The 16853-nt window shown below is 54.5% G+C and overlaps 1 protein-coding gene across 1 annotated transcript in view; it reads right to left on the bottom strand.

Annotated features, from left to right (window-relative positions):
• Window positions 1-2439: 2439 nt before the first annotated feature.
• Window positions 2440-16853, bottom strand: part of PREX1 (phosphatidylinositol-3,4,5-trisphosphate dependent Rac exchange factor 1) — a 193252-nt gene continuing 178838 nt past the window's right edge. Inside the window, exons 31-40 of the mRNA XM_057703163.1 lie at window positions 15687-15728; window positions 14390-14607; window positions 12037-12136; window positions 9988-10131; window positions 9781-9895; window positions 7938-8004; window positions 6787-6959; window positions 6267-6369; window positions 5957-6024; window positions 2440-4175 (exon numbers count right to left, since the gene is read on the bottom strand). Of these exons, the coding sequence (XP_057559146.1) occupies window positions 4133-4175; window positions 5957-6024; window positions 6267-6369; window positions 6787-6959; window positions 7938-8004; window positions 9781-9895; window positions 9988-10131; window positions 12037-12136; window positions 14390-14607; window positions 15687-15728 (1073 nt within the window). The 3' untranslated portion in view covers window positions 2440-4132. The remainder of the gene's footprint in view (window positions 4176-5956; window positions 6025-6266; window positions 6370-6786; window positions 6960-7937; window positions 8005-9780; window positions 9896-9987; window positions 10132-12036; window positions 12137-14389; window positions 14608-15686; window positions 15729-16853) is intronic.

Raw genomic sequence — 16853 nt, 5'->3', positions numbered from 1 at the left:
AATCCAGACCCTCCTAGTCAACAACCCAGCCTGGTCTGAGAACAAAGCCAGGTGCAGAGCATGTGGTTAGAGGCATGTGCCTTGGCTGCACACAGTTGGGGTGTAGGTTCTTGGCTCTGATATTATGAGCCTTTTTTCTTTTATTTAGCCGTGGTTCACTGACGCCCAACACAGGGCCAGACACTGGGACACAGCAGACAGGATGGATGTGACTCCTGCTCTCAGGGGGTAAATATAAACAGATTTAGATAAAAATCACAAAGTGGCCAACACACTCCATCCCACCTTTGGCTTCCTGAGTGACCCCTAACACAACCTACACCAAAGGACCTTATCTGAGTCGGCTCTGAGGCTCAGAGGGAGCAGAGAACTGGGGGTTCGAGAGACTCATCAGCTGTGGGGATTCACCCACCACGCGATGCTCTGCTGGTCAGCACGGCAACTCCTGGTCACCAGCTCCTTCCTCAGCCAACATCGCTGTGGCAACTCCAGACTGGAAGATCTGAACGGTTAAGAGGCCAGCGCTGGCCAAGCTTGCCTGGGAAGGGCCATCCTGGAGCTGAGCAGGTCAGGTACTGGGCTGGGGGGGGGGGACGGAAAGCTGGCACGCTGCCCAAAGGCAGTGGCCGCTCCTCAGCTCCAGTGGACACGTGACCAGGCAGGACACGTGGTCCCACAAGGGCCACTGAGACCACAGACTCTGAATTGTCAAGACAAACCCCAAATCAGAATTTGCAAGTGAAAGCTGCTGGTTCTTAAGTATGAGTGTCTAATTCAAAATTGTAAAAACACCACATCAGGAAAACAAAAACAAAAGCCACAGCAATTTCCAAGTTTCAGCCCGCTGGCGGCCTGTTTGAGACCTCTTGTCTCTTAGAAAACACCCTCTTGCTGTAAGCAGCCCTTCATGCTCCGTTTCGTGCTGAGAAAAAGGCCTTCCAGAGAAAGAAACAGCCCCAGGCTTTCACCCCGTTTGCTGATGCAGCTCTGTTGTCTGAGAAGGAATGTGACCCGCTTAAGGCCGCAGAGACCCCACTTCTCAGCTCCAAACCAAAGCTGCCCCTGTTCATCACTGCAGGAGAATTCACTTCTCTCGTCGCAGGCCCTTGGGGTGCAGAACAGGCAGACACTGCTGCTTCCTGTGAAAGTGTCTTCCTGGAGAAAAGCATCAAATCCTCCCTGTTAGAGATGGAGGTGATGCCCCTCCCTTTAGAGTGATTTTCCCTGGATCCAAACACTGGCTTCAGATAATCCAAGTAATCAGTCCATTACTGTGCCTGAAATCCCACCAGGATTCCCTCTCATCAATTACAGTATTGAGTCTTATGAAACCTGTAATTGAAAGACACAGGGCTCTCCCTCTGGGAGGGACCCCGTCTGGGCCTGGAGAGAATGAGCTCCAGACAGGCAGTTTGGAAGAAAAGAGATTAAAAGAGAAGGGGCTCTGGTCCAAAATATCAGGACTCAGGGGAGTCCCAAGCGTGGCCATGATAGTGGGGATCCTTCAAGAGGAAGGCACCCCAAAGAAGCCTTTCAGAGGTCAGTGTTTTCCAAAGTGTGGGAAAGGAGGAAAAGAGAGGAAGGAGGGAAGAGGGCGGGATGGAGGAGAGGGGAGGGAAGAAGGGAGGGAGATAGCGAGAGAAAGACAGGCATAGGGCAGGCCTGGCAAAACAGGTCTACAGGCCAATTCTGCCCAGGGAATGAGAGTTCTCAGCCTGGGCAGACGGACTCCCGCAGCTCCATAAAGATGGTCCGGCTCACAGCCTGGAACCCAGACCACAGGTCCTGGTGGGCGGGCACCGTGTTTGCACTGGCGTCTGTTCCGATTGGTCCGTTTGCGGCCAGCGTACATTCTGATTGGCCGGGAACCAGCCCAATCACATGTTGAGCACCTGGAACTCCACATCCACGAATTCCAGATGGAATGGGGACTTGCAGGTTGGGGCGGAGGATGGCTCATCCCTGAGACCACCCTGATCCGCGGGCACATGTGAGAAAGGGAGTCCTGGTAGTGATACCAGGAGAAGGCAAGGAAACGCCTGGAAGAATAATCACATTTTCCCACCATCACAGTGAAATGGGTACTGAGAATTCAAAATAAAGGTGAAATACAATATAAAGACGGTAATTTCCCTGGCATACTTGAGGTGCAGACCCGCCGCACAATCTCGGGTAGTCCTCACCACTCCCCTGCAGGGATTACATATATACTACCCTCATTTTAGAGGAGGAAACTGAGGTTCAGAGTGGTAACTCACTGAGCAGGGATCGCTGCCTCTAGGACCCTGATGGTATCGATGAGAACCGTCCTCCATTGGGGTCTTCAAAGCCGTTTCTCACTCCGCCTGCGACGCTGCACAGCCTAGTCATCCCCACGCCACCAGGGTCGGCCCCAAAGGAACCCACCACAGATCAGGATCTTTGTATTATAAACCGACTTTTAATAATAATTAAAAAAACCTATCATGAATTGAATGAGATCTGTACATTTGAAAGTAAACCAGTGCACGAGGCCCTTGCCCTCAGGGACCCCTCTCTGTTTCTGCCGCGGGGTCCTAGTTTGTACCAGCACCACCTCTGTCCAGCAACAAGCCCACCTCTTGCAATCTGCTACAGGGTGGCCAGAGAGGGAAGGAGGCCCCTGGGGGTGCAGGGGGCCAACATGGTGATGGGGCTTCAAGCCTCTAGGCCGGCAGGAAACCTACATCTGATCTCACCCATCAGCCAAGGCTGGAAGGACTCCTCCCTTCTGTCCCAGCTGTGACATTTCCCTGCTAGCGAGCTGGAAGGGACAAACTACTGAGGTGGGGGGTGGGGGGGAGGAGAGGATGAGGAGGTCCTGTGTGGGTCCCTGTGCCCAGGTGGGTAGGGTAGCTTCCCATCTCTCTGGCTGGCTGAGAAGTCCCAAATGCCCTGCTCTGAGTTAACATCAAAAAATAAATTACAGAAGCTACCACTCAGTGTTTCCCAGCGGCCCTTCTACCCGCAGGGGACAGATACTGCTATGGGACTGCCTCTCCAGTGGATGGTTCAAGCCCCTCCAGCACCCAGGCCTGCCCCAGCCACCTCGCAAATTGGCCGTTCAAGAACAAAGTAATTCACCCTAATACAGCTGGTCGTTCAAGAAGAAAGTAATTCACCCTAATATAGACCAACCACTGGAGAACCGAGGGTGGGTGGGTGAGAAAAGGAATCCTAGGTGATACCTGTAAGCGGTATCTTAAGACCCTAAAACTGAAAAAGATGAAATACTGCCATTTTTTGAATTTTCAATAATTTAGTTTTTCTTTTTTTCTTTTTTTTTTTTTTTTAGTAGAATCTGGAAAAGTTGTCAATACTACCTTATGTTGGTCCCGTTAGACAATATAGTTTTCTTTGAAATTTAAAATGTCAAATATATAATCACACAACCTGGGGGAGAAAAAAAATCTCAACAACACCAACGACAACATAAAAATCCCCAAATAAGTCACAGAGCGTTCACGCCATATAAATAAAGTCAGAGCAAATCTGGTGCCCAGGGCCAATGGCTCCAGTGCCAATGGCGCTGATGGCTGAAGCCGGGCTGGCTTTCGACCGTCCTCTTGGAAACAGGTGTTGTGCCCTGTCCCTCTGTCATTCCTGGCAGAGGCCCGGCTTTTCCAAGTCCATCGGGCAGGTTAGTACAGGGTGGGGGGGGGGGGAATCTGGAAGCTAAGGCGGGGGGAGGAGACACATGTGGTCGCCTGGAATGTGGACATAGAAGGAAACCAGAGGTTTCCAAAGTGCAGGTTGAACCATCCCGAGGGAGCTGGGGCCGCAGGCCTCCAGCTGCAGCACCCCGACTTCTCCCGTGTGTCCTGCGGGCAGAAGCCCAGGCCCTGGCTGCACCCATCAGTTCTGTGGGTCCCCAGCACCCCTCGGGCTTCTGGCACACGTGTGGTGAACATGCCAGCCCAGGGCCCATCTGCCAGCTCATCCAAGAGTGGGGGCACTGCTTATCCTCCCAGGAGACGATGGAAGAGGCTGGACAGATCTTGAAGCAGGCGGGAGAGGAGGCCTCGGGCCAGCTCTGGAGAAGTCCGCAAGGCCCCCTGCGTCCTCCCAAATCCCGGTTCCAGAGGCTGCAGCTGAGCACCAGGCACCTTGGTGTCTAGAGGTCTCCATCCACCGGCGGCTGGCAGAGGCGGTAGAGCCTAGTGGATGGAGGTGAAGAGGGTGAGGAGTGGCCCTGCAGGCCAAGGCCTATTATTATTACTGCAACACGTGATTTATGTGAACGTGTAATCCATGCCCAGAAAACAAAACTCAACAGGTGTAAAAAGACGCAGAGTGAAAAATTATTAATGCTACCCACACTTTCCCCTAGTGGTCCAGTCCCCGCCCCACAGAAGTCTTGCTCCCTCTAGACTGGCAAGGGGTTTACAGAAACAGACACATACACGTGCGCGTTTGTGTGTTAAGATACATGTGTGGGTGTGTGATTACATGTGTGGGTATATGTGCATTTTTCCACACTAACGGTGGTAAAGTAGACCCAGCACGCTGCTGCTGGAGTCTTTTAATTAATGTATCTTGGGGGCCTTTCCCTGCAGCACACGGGGAGCTGCCTTGCTTTTCTTTCTGCAGTGGGAGGATTCTGAGCTCCACCCTCGAGTAAGGAGGAGCCACTAATGAGTTTCAATCAGGAGAGAGAGCAGATCTGCCCTGTGGAGAAGGATGGCAGGGGGACCAGACAGGAGGCTGTGGCAGTGACATGGACAAGACAGGGAAGCCAGGCGGCCCAGGGGTCAGGAGCGTGGCCTTTGGGCCTAGATTGCTTGGGTTCAGAAACGCAACTCTGTGATTCTGTGTGCTAGCTGTGTGACCTTAAACAAGATACTTAACCTCTCTGGGCCTCAATGTCCCCATCAGAGGCCCAGATAATGATAACAGTACCTTGCTCAGAGTTGTTGTTTGGAACAAATAAGTTAATATAGGTAAAGGGACTAGAATGGTGCCTGGAGCAACAAAAGTATTTAAAAGTAATGAGGGGAGAGACTTCCCTGGTGGTCTGGTGGTTGCATCCATACTTCCATGGCAGGGGGCATGGGTTCAGTTGGGGAACTAAGATCCCACATGCCACATGGCGAGGCCAAAAAATAAAAATAAAAAAATTAAAGTAATGAGGGGAATTCCCTGGCGGTTCAGTGGTTAGGACTCTGTGCTTTCACTGCCAAGGGCCCAACTTTAATTTCAGGTTGGGGAACTAAAATCCCACAAGCCACACTACATGGCCAAAAAAAAAAGTAATGAGGGCTAAGAGAGGGCATGCAGAAACTAGTGAAATCTACATGAGATCTGTATCAGTTCTTGTGTTGCTGCAGCACCGTTTCCTGGTCTTGACAATGTCCTGTGGTTACCTGAAACATTATCTTTAGGGGGATCTGAGTGAAGGACCACATGGAAACTCTGTGTACTGTGTTTGCAACTTCTTGTGAGTCAAACTATTTCAAAATGAAAAGTTATTTAAAAATCATGGGCTGATGTCAACAGCAAAGCAGGGCAGTGTGGACAGAGAGAGAAGATGCTCTAAAATGAGTTACTCCTGGGAAAGAGGGCCATACATGGTACCACGAGAAGGTCTGACATCAACGTGGAGCCAATGGGCCACGAGGACAGGAAGAAGCAGGTGGGCTCAGGGCTCTGGGGGCAGCAGGGTGGCAGAGAAGAGCGGTGGCTGAGCGGGTGGGGGGCACACAAATCGCTGACCCATGGCTCATTTTGGGGTCCCTGCCTCACTTTCCCAGCCAAAGAAGAAGCTCTGGGAGATAACAGACTGAGTCGTATTTGTCGTTTCCCAAAGTGGGGTCCCTGTAAATGAGAGGGGAAGCCCCATCTGAACACGAGGGGGTCTGTCTGGGGTGAGGCCCAGCCCAGGTCCTGGCCTTCACGGAAGGGGGGGGAGGGAAGGAGAAGGGGAGGGACAGCCACTCACCGCGGTGCACCCTGGGGCATCTGGTCCTTAACTCGGAGGTTTTTGGCCAGAATCTCCACCCTGGGGCCCTGGGAAGAAAGAACAGTGAGGCCCCGGGCAGCCTCTGCAAGGAGTCCAGGGCACTTGAGGAAGCATCTGGGCGCAGGAGGGTCACGGGAGGCCCCCCAGACAGGGAGACCATCATCAGCCCAGTCCCCAGACGGCTCCTCATCCGCCTGGGCCGTGAGTCCACCTTGCCCTCTGCCCACCGTGCCCAGGCCTGGGCGCCCCGCACACAGCCTGGCAGGGCCCTGGCGACGGGTCCCCTCACCTGCTTCCGCATGATGTCCGTGGCCTGCATGATGCACTTGGGCAGCAGCCCGTGGCTCCGCGCCAGGATGGCCGCCTGCTCCAGGGAGAGGCTCAGGGTGCTCCTGCGGGGGGTGGCAGGTGAGACGGGGGCGACTTCCTGCCTCCCCCACGGCCTCCAAGACCCCAATCAGAGCAGCAGGGACAAAGGACAGAAGCGGCAGAGAGTCCAGTTCTGCCCCCGCCAAGAGGCGTGATCGTCCCCATTCATGCTGAACAGACGTTCCAGCAGAACCAGGCTGCGCAGACGCTCAGTCACACCAACCAGAGTGAGAGAACCGGGCAGTTCACAGCCCTCCCAGGACCACCTCCTCCCAAGGTCCCATCTCACAGCAGACAAACTGAGGTGGGGGCGGGCACGGCCCTGTCTGGGCACAACAGGCAGCGGCAGAACCAGGATTCAAACACGACCTCCAGCCTCCCATCCTGAACCCCAAGCCGCCCAGAGGCCCGCCCAGGCCCCTCCTCGGGGCCCGGCGCACCTCTGCATGCCTGTGCGGCACATGGCGATCTGGCAGGCCCCCAGGCGGTAGCAGAGCTCGGAGGAGATGGGGATGAGGCCGGCGCCCAAGGTCCCAGCGGCACCAGGCTTGGGGTGGACGAAGGACTTCATGAGGCGGCAGAGCTCGTCCAGGGCATTGATGGGCCGGATCAGCTGCGAGGCACACATGCCTGGACGGTCAGAGGTGGCCCCCCTCGGCCGTCCCCCCCTCCCATTCAGCTCCGTTACAGCAGCGGTCCTCCCGGCTCACCTCCTCACGAGGGTGACGGCCCCAGGAACCTTCCATGACCCCTGTGGCTGCCCCACAAGCTGGCATTTGGCACTCACCCTCCCATCTAATTCTCTTCACCTGCCCAGGTGTGCCCGCAACCAAGCCTAGCAAATGCCCCCTCCTGTCCTCTCCGAACAGCAGCACCTTCCCAAGAACAGCCTTCCCTCCTGCTCTGCACCCCCTCCCCTTTCCTGCGTCACCTGTGCGGGCACAGAACACTGGCTAGTGCTTCCTGTGTCTTCTTTAAGACTCTGCCAGCCAGGCTACAAACTCCCAAAGGGCCATGCCCACCCCTTCTCTCAGAACCCCCGGCTTCACAGTCCAAGGCTAGAAGCCCCAAAACCACTGTCACGATCGAGGCCTGATGGAGCCTGGGAGGAGGGGAAAGGCCTGCAGCGTGCCGGGCGGGCCCAGCCCCTGGAAGGCCAGGAATGTGGCCTGACAGCCAGATCTTTGCACTGCTCAAGAGAAGTTAGAAGCTTCGTTTTATGGGAAATCTTTTGACTTTTAAGTGCTGGCAACAAATTGGAAACAAAAAGAACACTGTATGGCCACATCCGGTGTGGGGCTCCAGCGTCAGAGAGATGCTGCGATGAGCAAGAGAGATGCAGGAGGCACAGGTGAGTGGCTGTCAGCAAGAACACATCATTTAAGGAATTTCAAAGCAGGTGGGGAAGATGTTGGGACTTCTAGAATGTGGGGGGAGTTATCCCAGAAGACTTCCTGGAGGAGGGACTGCAGAGGTCTCCGGGGCATCTCAACCAGGGTGCTGGCTGGGGTGTGACCCTGGGCCCTGTCTGACCCCATGAACCCCCAGCCCTGCCCAAGCTCCACGGTAGGTGAGGAGGAGGAGGACATACCTGGTCTATCTTCACTGCCGTGGTGCTGGCGTCCGTGGGCAGGTTAGACCGTTCCAGGTAAAACGCCCTGGGAGAGAGGGATGGGGGTGAGAGTGGGGCCGCCACGCCCACCGTCCTCCTGGCCCCTGGCCCACCGCCCACCGTCCTCCTGGCCCCTGCCCCACCGCCCACCGTCCTCCTGGCCCCTGCCCCACCGCCCACCGTCCTCCTGGCCCCTGCCCCACCGCCCACCGTCCTCCTGGCCCCTGCCCCACCGCCCACCGTCCTCCTGGCCCCTGCCCCACTGCCCACCGTCCTCCTGGCCCCTGCCCCACCGCCCACCGTCCTCCTGGCCCCTGCCCCACCGCCCACCGTCCTCCTGGCCCCTGCCCCACCGCCCACCGTCCTCCTGGCCCCTGCCCCACCGCCCACCGTCCTCCTGGCCCCTGCCCCACTGCCCACCGTCCTCCTGGCCCCTGCCCCACTGCAGCCTCTTTGGCCTCCAACAACTGGAGGAAACAAATTACCGAGAGCGGCTGGCACAGCTCTCCATGCCCACAGTCACCTGTTCACCCAACAGCCCTGAGGGAGGCAGGAAGGGGCCTCCTGGGCACTCCTCAAACACCACCTCCCCCCAGCTGCCTGTCAGAATCAGCACCGGACCCCCCACTCTCTCCCGTCCCCCTCTGAGCACCCTCCTCACTTGACACATCACCGTGCTATTTACTGGGTTATCGCCCATCTCCCTTCTAGAGCAGCACTCAGCCAACTTTCTCTGCAAAGGGCCAAATGGTTACTATTTTAGGCTGTATAGACCAGTCAGTCTATCGAGATGCTACTCAGCTCTGCTGTTGCAGCACAAAAGCAGCCATAGACAATATATACATGGATGAACGCGGCTGTGTGCTAATAAAACTTTACTGACAAAACAGGAGGGGCGGGCCAGACCACGGCTGCTCTAGAATCTATGCTCCATGAAAAACAAGCTTTGTTTGGTCACTACCGACTCCTAAGAGAGGACCCAGGACAGAGCCTGGCCTACAGAAGGCCTCGACGGACAGGCGCTGAATGAAGGAAGGGATGAATGAATGATCACGGAGGCAATGTTTTAAATATTCAGCAAACAGCATGGGACAGACTGATGGCATCAAACGATCCAAAGAGATGGCAGTTGTAATAACACAGGTGGATGTTTTCCCTGAACAGACATATGAAAGCATCATTCGCCCATTTCCAAATGGTAAAGCCAGGCTCAAAGACAGTAAAGCCCTAACAATACCCTGAAACCCCGGTCTCCTAATTCTCAGCCCACTTTCTTCACGGAGGGAGAAGGTGAGACAGAAGCAGGAAGGGACCGGGGTGGGGGTGGCAGTAGCGGGAGCTGCTTCCTTGGGCCCCAAGCTTCCTTCTGGTGGATGTGACCCCTACTCTCCTCTTCTCTCTGGGGGTCTCCTCTGAACAGGGCCAAGGCTCTGGGGCCACACCCCTCACTCACAGCCTCAAGAATCCCAGGGCCCCTGTCCTGGCTCCCACTCCCACGTAGAATGAAACACATCTCCTCCCAGATGGAAGGACCTGCTTTGAACCCAAGTAGATGCAGTCCAGCTGTGTGACTTTGGCAAGCTGAGTGTGCTCTCTGGGCCTCACTTTCCTCATCTGCAAAGTGGGTTAGAATGGCCGCCAGTAACTGTTGTGAGAACCCGATGAGCAAGTGTAGCGCAGCCGAGCTGGCGCACAGTAGGTGCTCAATAAAGGGCACGCTGCCCACCCCTGCGCCGGGGGCCTATCTGGTGCCTCACACACTGATGCTCACTCCCCATGACAGTCCAGAATCCTGTCCCCAACATGCAGTCCATGCAGATACCTGAGTTTGCGGTAATACTGCTGAACCTTCTCCAGGGACTGGGCATTGATCTCCTGCTGCAAATCTTCCGCAGCCTGGCTGCCTGGAGGAGGCGGCCCCTCCACATTCTCCAGAGCTGTGAAGGAAGAAGAGCGAGGGCAGGTGCTTGGCTTCCAGGGTGCCCAGCCATCCCCCATGGGCCCCACTCAGCCCATCCCTGCCGCTCACCTTTCGTGAAGAGCACGGTGTGTAGCCTCAGGCTGGCCCCGCTCTCCAGGCGGGAGGGCAGCTTAGAGAAGTGGTAGCTGTCCAGGTAGAAGATAACCTTCAGTGCCTGCCGGCTCCCCTCGATGTGGTAGAAAACATTGGTGTCTGTGGGGGGATATGGTGGGGTGGGGGGCTCACCATCAAGGCTGGAGGGGCCCTGCCCCACCTTCACGAGGGCAGCTTCAGACCCTCCTTCAGACCGCCACTGTGATGTCCTGGGACCTCCCTTGTCTGCCCACCCCAGAGCCATGGCTTCAGACGTCCCTGGCCTCCCACCATTTTGGGGCACTTCAGACAGCCCCATCCCCTCCTACTCAGAAGAGCAGTCTCTGACCTCCCTTTGCACCTCTCTCAACAGGTCCCAGTTTCCACTGCCTAATTCTTAGGCCTGACATTGATTCTGCCCAGCTGTGGAGTTGTCCGTGTTTGTCTTCAGAGCCTCACCAATGCTCCTTCTACCCCTCACCTGGTAGCCAGGGTCTCTACCTGGCAAAAACTGCCCTCAAACAGCACCTGCACCTTATTTACACCCATAGCAAAGAGCTATGGCAGGGGTGGTATTAACACCCCATCCTGCACCCATAGCAGACATCACTAATCAATCAATAATTCTGCCTGAGCCCAAGCTGGCCTACAGACAGGCAGCCACTGCCAACCAATTCCAACTGATACCCAAAACGAAACCCATTGTCCTTCTAGACTCTAGTCTACACATTCTCAACAGAGTGATACCACCTCCAAGGAGGTAAAAACTGGTTTTGAGGGCAAAGACTAAAACAAACAAATGAAAAATGACCTTCTTATGTTTTTTATATATAAAGCACATATATACACATAGTACATAGACAGATATATAGTATATTCATGATATTAAATTTTCATAGGGGTGTGGCGATTAGGAAAAAATTGTCTAAACAGACTCCTTAGGGAGGTGATAATTTTAAAAACAACAACAACAAGAAAAGAGCAGGGGTTCTCAAACTAGCATGCTTCAAAATCACCAGGATGGCTTGTTAACACACAGATTTCTGGGCTCTACTTCCAGTTTCAGATTCAGCAGGTCTGGGATGGGGCCTGAGAATTAGGCTAACAAGCTTCCAGGTGCTGCTGGTCCAGGGCTCACACTCAGAGAACCACGGCTCTAGAACTGAGCCCAGTGGTTCTCGGTCCTGGCTGTACATCAAAGTCACCTGGAAAGCTTATCTAGAATCCCAAATGCCCACAATCCACCCCACAGACTGAATCCAAATCACCAGGGCTGGGACTGGGACTGGGACTGGGGCATCAGTAGGTGTAAAGCTCCCTGGGTGATCCCAGTGCAGCCAGGGCTCAGACCCACTGGGCTACACTGGGAGCTCCAGGAAGATAGAAACCATGGCCGTATTTCTCTCCACTGGGGCCCCAGACCATAAAACTGAGCCTGACACATACTGTGTGCTCATCATTATGGGTCTGTGGATAGATGGATAAGTGTGTGGGTGGATGGATGATGGATGGAGGAAATGGTGCATGGATGGATGATGGGTGGTGGATGGATGGGTTGAATGGGTAGAGGGATGGGTGGATGGGTGGATGGATGGATAGATGGGTAGGTGGGTGGATGGATAAACGGATGGGTGGATGGATGAGTAGATGAATGAGTGGATGAGTGGGTGGGCAAGGGGAAAGATGGGTGGGAGGGAGGGAGAAAGAAAGAAGAAAATTATGGTGTAAGTTCTTAGAAAATCTTAACACATCTTCATTCCAAAGAAGGATATCTCTAGGAGTTTTACTAAGAACTGGGTACTGGCTGTTTTTCCCTCTTAAGTGTTATTGGAGACAGTTGGGTTTATACAAAAAGAGACCCTCTCCTTCCCTGTACGTTGGGAACATGAGGTTTGAAAGCACTGGGTCCTGGGTCAACTTTAGGCAGCTGGCCTGGTGGCAGGGGGAGTGGCAGGGTGACCCCAGAGCAGTCCTTTCCACCCCAGAACACTGACTCTCACAGTGAGGATAGGAGAAATCACTCACTGGCCACGTAGTTCTCGTCAAGCTGCTTGAAGGAGAAGGTGACATTGTCCAGCTCTGACAGAGTCACCCAGATGTCCTCCAACATGGTCCGTTCCTCCTTCTGCAAGAGGAAGATAGGGTGGAGGAGTCACAGGTGTCACCCCTGCCCCAAGTTTCACTTCAAGATGCTGTGATCCGGCTTCCTAGGTGGCACAGTGGTTAAGAATCTGCCTGCCAATGCAGGGGACTCGGGTTTGAGCCCTGCCCCAGGAAGATACCACATGCCGTGGAGCAACTAAGCCCGTGTGCCACAACTATTGAGCCTGCGCTTTAGAGCCCCGAGCCACAACTATTGAGCCCATGTGCCGCAACTACTGAAAGCTCATGTGCCTAGAGCTCGTGCTGCTCAACAAGAGAGTCCACAGCAATGAGAAGCCTGCGCACCACAACAAAGAGTAGCCCCCGCTTGCTGCAACTAGAGAAAGCCCGTGTACAGCAACGAAGACCCAACACAGCCAATAAATAAATTAATTAATTAATTAAAAAAAAAAAGATGCTGCGATTCAACTCTAGTTGACACACCAGGCTGCGGCTCTACCAGGCACGAGGTCCTGCACGGGTCTCTCTGGGGCTGGACATGAGATCATGTTCACTCCAGGCCTGTCCTGCACCTCCCAGGTCAGGGCTCATTTCTGTCCTAATGTGCCGGGTGGCCCTCTTACCTGGGCCCACCCACCAAGCCCACTGAACCATCCAACCCAGCACCCAGCTCAGAGCCCGCATATCCTGGTGACTGCTGAATTAACACACTGGGCCCCGGTGCCCTCATTTGAGAAGAAGAAAGTGAGGGCTGGGTGTTCAGTTCCAGAAACCAAGTGAGAGGGGTTCTCCCACCAGGCGGGCATCTGTCTGCAGCATCAGCCAGCAGAGGGCGCACCACGGCTGCTCTCTGCCAACCCGCCACAGCTGTGGCTTCCCTTCTGGCCTGGGAAAATGTTTAAGAGGCTCAGGGCTGCAAGGTGGAGGCAGCGCGGGCCTGGGCACACAGGTGGAGGAGCAAACAGCACAGAGCAAGTGCTTCTGCTGGCTTGATTTCTGGGGGGCATCAGCTCTGGGTACCAGTACCCTACAATGCTGAGTTGTTGGCTCTGCCTCCCCCCCGGGGCTGGTAGAGGGACCCGCCCAGATTCTGAGCCCTGCGAGTGGATGGACAGGGCACTCAGAGATAAAAGAGGAGATGCAGAGAAAGCAGGGCAGCCTGGGGGAATGGGGCCTAGAGTCAGACTCCCAGGGTTCACAGGGCTCCTTGGGCCTCAGTGTTTGCATCCTTTAAAGCATCTGCCTCAGGGCTACTGCAAGGACTAAACAGGATGCTATCTGCACCAGCAAAGTTCACCTGGATTATCACAAAAGCCTGCTCACTGGTCTCCCAGCTTCTGTCCTTGCCCCTCTACACCTCCCCACCCCGCAGCCTGGGTGATCCTTTAAGTATCAAAGTCAGATCCTGTCCCTCCTCTTCTCAAAACCCTCCCGACTCCCACCTACTCAGAGTAACAGCCAAAGTCATACAACAGCCTGCAAGACCCCACACAGTCAGACCCCAGTTAATTCTCAGGACTCACCCCCCCCACCCTCCTCTGGCTCACTCACTCTGTTCCAGCCACACTGGATACCTCGTTGTGTCACAAACACTGCATGCAAGCTCCTGCCTCAGGGCCTTTGCACCTGCTGTTCTCGCTGCCTGGAGGACTCCTCCCCAGTGTCCTCATGGCTCACCCCCTCCCGTCCTTCGGTTCTTAGGTTAGATGTCACCTCTCACTGAGGCCCTCACTGGCTGCCTTATCAAAACTTTCAACTGCCGCCACCCCAGACCTTCCTGTCCCCTTCCCGTCTCCTTTCCTGCTTAATTTTTCCCCTTAGCCCTTAACACTATTAGGGTTTCTCAACTGTAGCACTACTGACACTTGGGGCCAGATAATTTTCTGCTGGGGGCAGGGGGCGGTGAGCATCCTGTGTGTGTAGGAGGTTTAGCAGCCTCCCCAGCCTCTACACACCAGACGCCAGTAGTACCTCCTCTTCCCTCAGTTGTGACAACTTAAAATGTCTCCAGACATTGTTAAGTGTCCCCTGGGGCAAAACTGCCCTGGTTGAGAACCACTGGTCTATACCATCCCTTGTCCTTGTTTATGTCTTTCTTCCTAAAATCAGGATATAAGGTCCCTGAGTACAAGACCTCTATTTTGTCCACTGCTGGGTCCCCAGTGCCTCTGACAGTGGCACACAGTAGGTGCTGGATAAACAGCTGCTGAATGAATGAATGGGGTGAGCGACAGTCTGAACAAGACCTCGCCCCCCCTCCCCCCGCCCCACTCACCATGGCTGGCGAGAGCAGGGACTGGCAGTGCAGGAGGACGCCGGTGGCCGCCACCTGCTCCAGCCACTTGCGGCTGGCGTCCCGGCTGCTCTCCTCGTACTCGCCGTTGTTGTTGTAGCGGTAGCTCAGGGCCGCCAGCAGCTGCTCAGAGAAGGTGCACACGGCGGCCACCAGGGCCTGGCAGAAGATGCTGTCCCTCCGCAGCTGCAGCTCCGTGTCTGTGGGCAGAGGGGGAGGGGCCGTGCTGGGCAGGGGGCTCTTGCGCCATCAGCAGGCCCTCACCCCAGAGCTTGGGGCCCAGAACCAGCCCCCTCTCCCCATCCCGACCACCCATCTGGGACCAACTTGCCAAACAAAATTAATTCCTCCCAGGCACCAAAACCCAATTCCACAGAAATCAACTCTCCAAAAGCAAGCCAATTTTTGGAAAACTCAACTCTCTCAATGACCCATCCGCCTATTTAAAAAAAAAAAAAAACCACCTGTGATTTTCCTAAGGCTTTCCCTAAACCCTTACCCTTAGCTGTTTATTTATTAGAAATTTCTTGGCCTTGATTAAGAATGACAATGATGCCAAGCTCCATGTTTTAAGAAATGCAGTCATTCAGGGTGCTAATATTCCAGAAGGGATTTTTTTTTTTTTTTTTTGGCTGTGCCACGTAGCTTGCAGGATCTTAGTTCCCCAATCAGGGATCAAACCTGGACCCTCAGCAGTGAAAGCACTGAGTCCTAACCACTGGACAACCAGAGAATTCCCTGGAAGGGATTATTTCTGATGACTGGCTCTAGCCAATGGTTTTTCAGTAACCAATTGTGACCTAGATCCTACTCTAGCTGGCCTTGGCTGAGAATTTCTGGAAGGAAGGGAGGGAGAGAAAACACCTCCAAGGTTCTCCTAGGCCCCCGTCAGCCCCTCCTCCTCCCCACCGTCTGCAGGGTAGGAAGCCCAGGCTGGGGCTGAGGGCTCTACCGGCAAAGAGCCTCCCTAAGCGTTGGTGCTCTATCCTGTGTCCTTGTCAAGATCAGCCCAGGCCTCAGAGGTGGCAAGAGATAGAGCTCCTGGCTCCAGGGCCCTGAGACTTGTCTTCTGGACACAAAGGGAAGAAGTGAGGTCTAAAGAGTTCTTAGGGGCCACAGTGCTACCTCCCCCCATCAGGCTCTGATGACCAGGAGAAAGTCAACCTTGGCCGGCAGAAGAGGCCTTCCCTGGCCTGCACTCATCAGCGAGAGGTTGGCCTCTTTCAGATACACCTGGGTGTATGCAAATCACAGACAGTTGCCCCTTCAAAGCCCTCACCTGTGCATTTCAGCAAGGCCAGGAGCAGCTGGTTCTTTCCATCTGGAAGGAAAAGGGACCAAGAAAAGAGATAGGCTGAGTTGACGGAAGAAGCCAGCAGAGCCAAGCCCTCCCCACAGCCCACATGCTCTGACCCCTTCGTAGTGAAGCTCTGGGTACACACAGCTGTGCTCAAGAAGCTTTGATTGAATGTTGAGCAGATTCCAGAAACCCTCGGACACCCAAGGGATGCAACCCCAACTGTTAGCTTCACCCCAACTGTTTATACGACGGGAGTCAAAATTTATCCGCACTCTGGCTGTAGAATTTACAGAAGTTTTAGCATAACCAGAGTGAGGATAATTTTTGACTCACTCTCATATGTACCCGCCAAAAAGAAACAGAAACCAGCCCCTCCAACTCCTGGGCCAGAGCCCCCAGCCCACACCTTGTACCTGCACTAGGACACACACTGACACACGTACAAACATACACGCGGGTGCATGCTCAGACCACATATGCTCACACGTGTCCTCAAGCACTTATTCACATCATGCTACACAGCCAAGCCCTGCCCATGTGTAGACAAAGCTCAGACCTTCCAGATACAGGCCTAACATCCTGGTCTCTTTCCTTCAAATAAAGGCTCTTGGTCCCAGAAGGGGCTTAAGTGAAAAATCTGAAAGGCCCCAGGATTTGGCCTCTAGTGATACATTCTGCCCTGGGGAGGCATTAAGATGCAGGGCTGGGTGTGGTAATAACACCAGCATATGCTTACTGAGGACTCACTGTGTGCCGGGCACTGTACTATGTGCCTTATTTGTATTGACTCACTTACTCCTCAAGACAACACATGAGGGAGGTAGCCCTATGAACCCATTTTACACATGAAGAGACTGAGGCACAGAGAAGTCAAGGAACTTGCCAAGATCGCACAGCCAATAAGTGTCAGAGCTGGAGTTCGAGCACTGGCCATCTGGCTCTAGAGTCGGTGCTCTTAACCAATGACAGTTTTGGAAGACAGGACGGCTCAGGGCCAACACAGACTTCCACCTCAGAGGGTGCTGTTCCTGGGGTCATGACCCTGGGGCCAAGCACCTCCTGCTATCCTGGTCAAATGTCTCCTGGCCTGGGGTCCTTCTAACCTAGGGGTCCCAGGCTCAAATGCTACCACGGGCCAGGAAGGTA

Source organism: Hippopotamus amphibius, chromosome 12, assembly GCF_030028045.1.
Source record: "Hippopotamus amphibius kiboko isolate mHipAmp2 chromosome 12, mHipAmp2.hap2, whole genome shotgun sequence".
Classification (NCBI taxonomy): domain Eukaryota; kingdom Metazoa; phylum Chordata; class Mammalia; order Artiodactyla; family Hippopotamidae; genus Hippopotamus; species Hippopotamus amphibius.
This window is presented reverse-complemented; position numbering and strand designations above follow the sequence as displayed.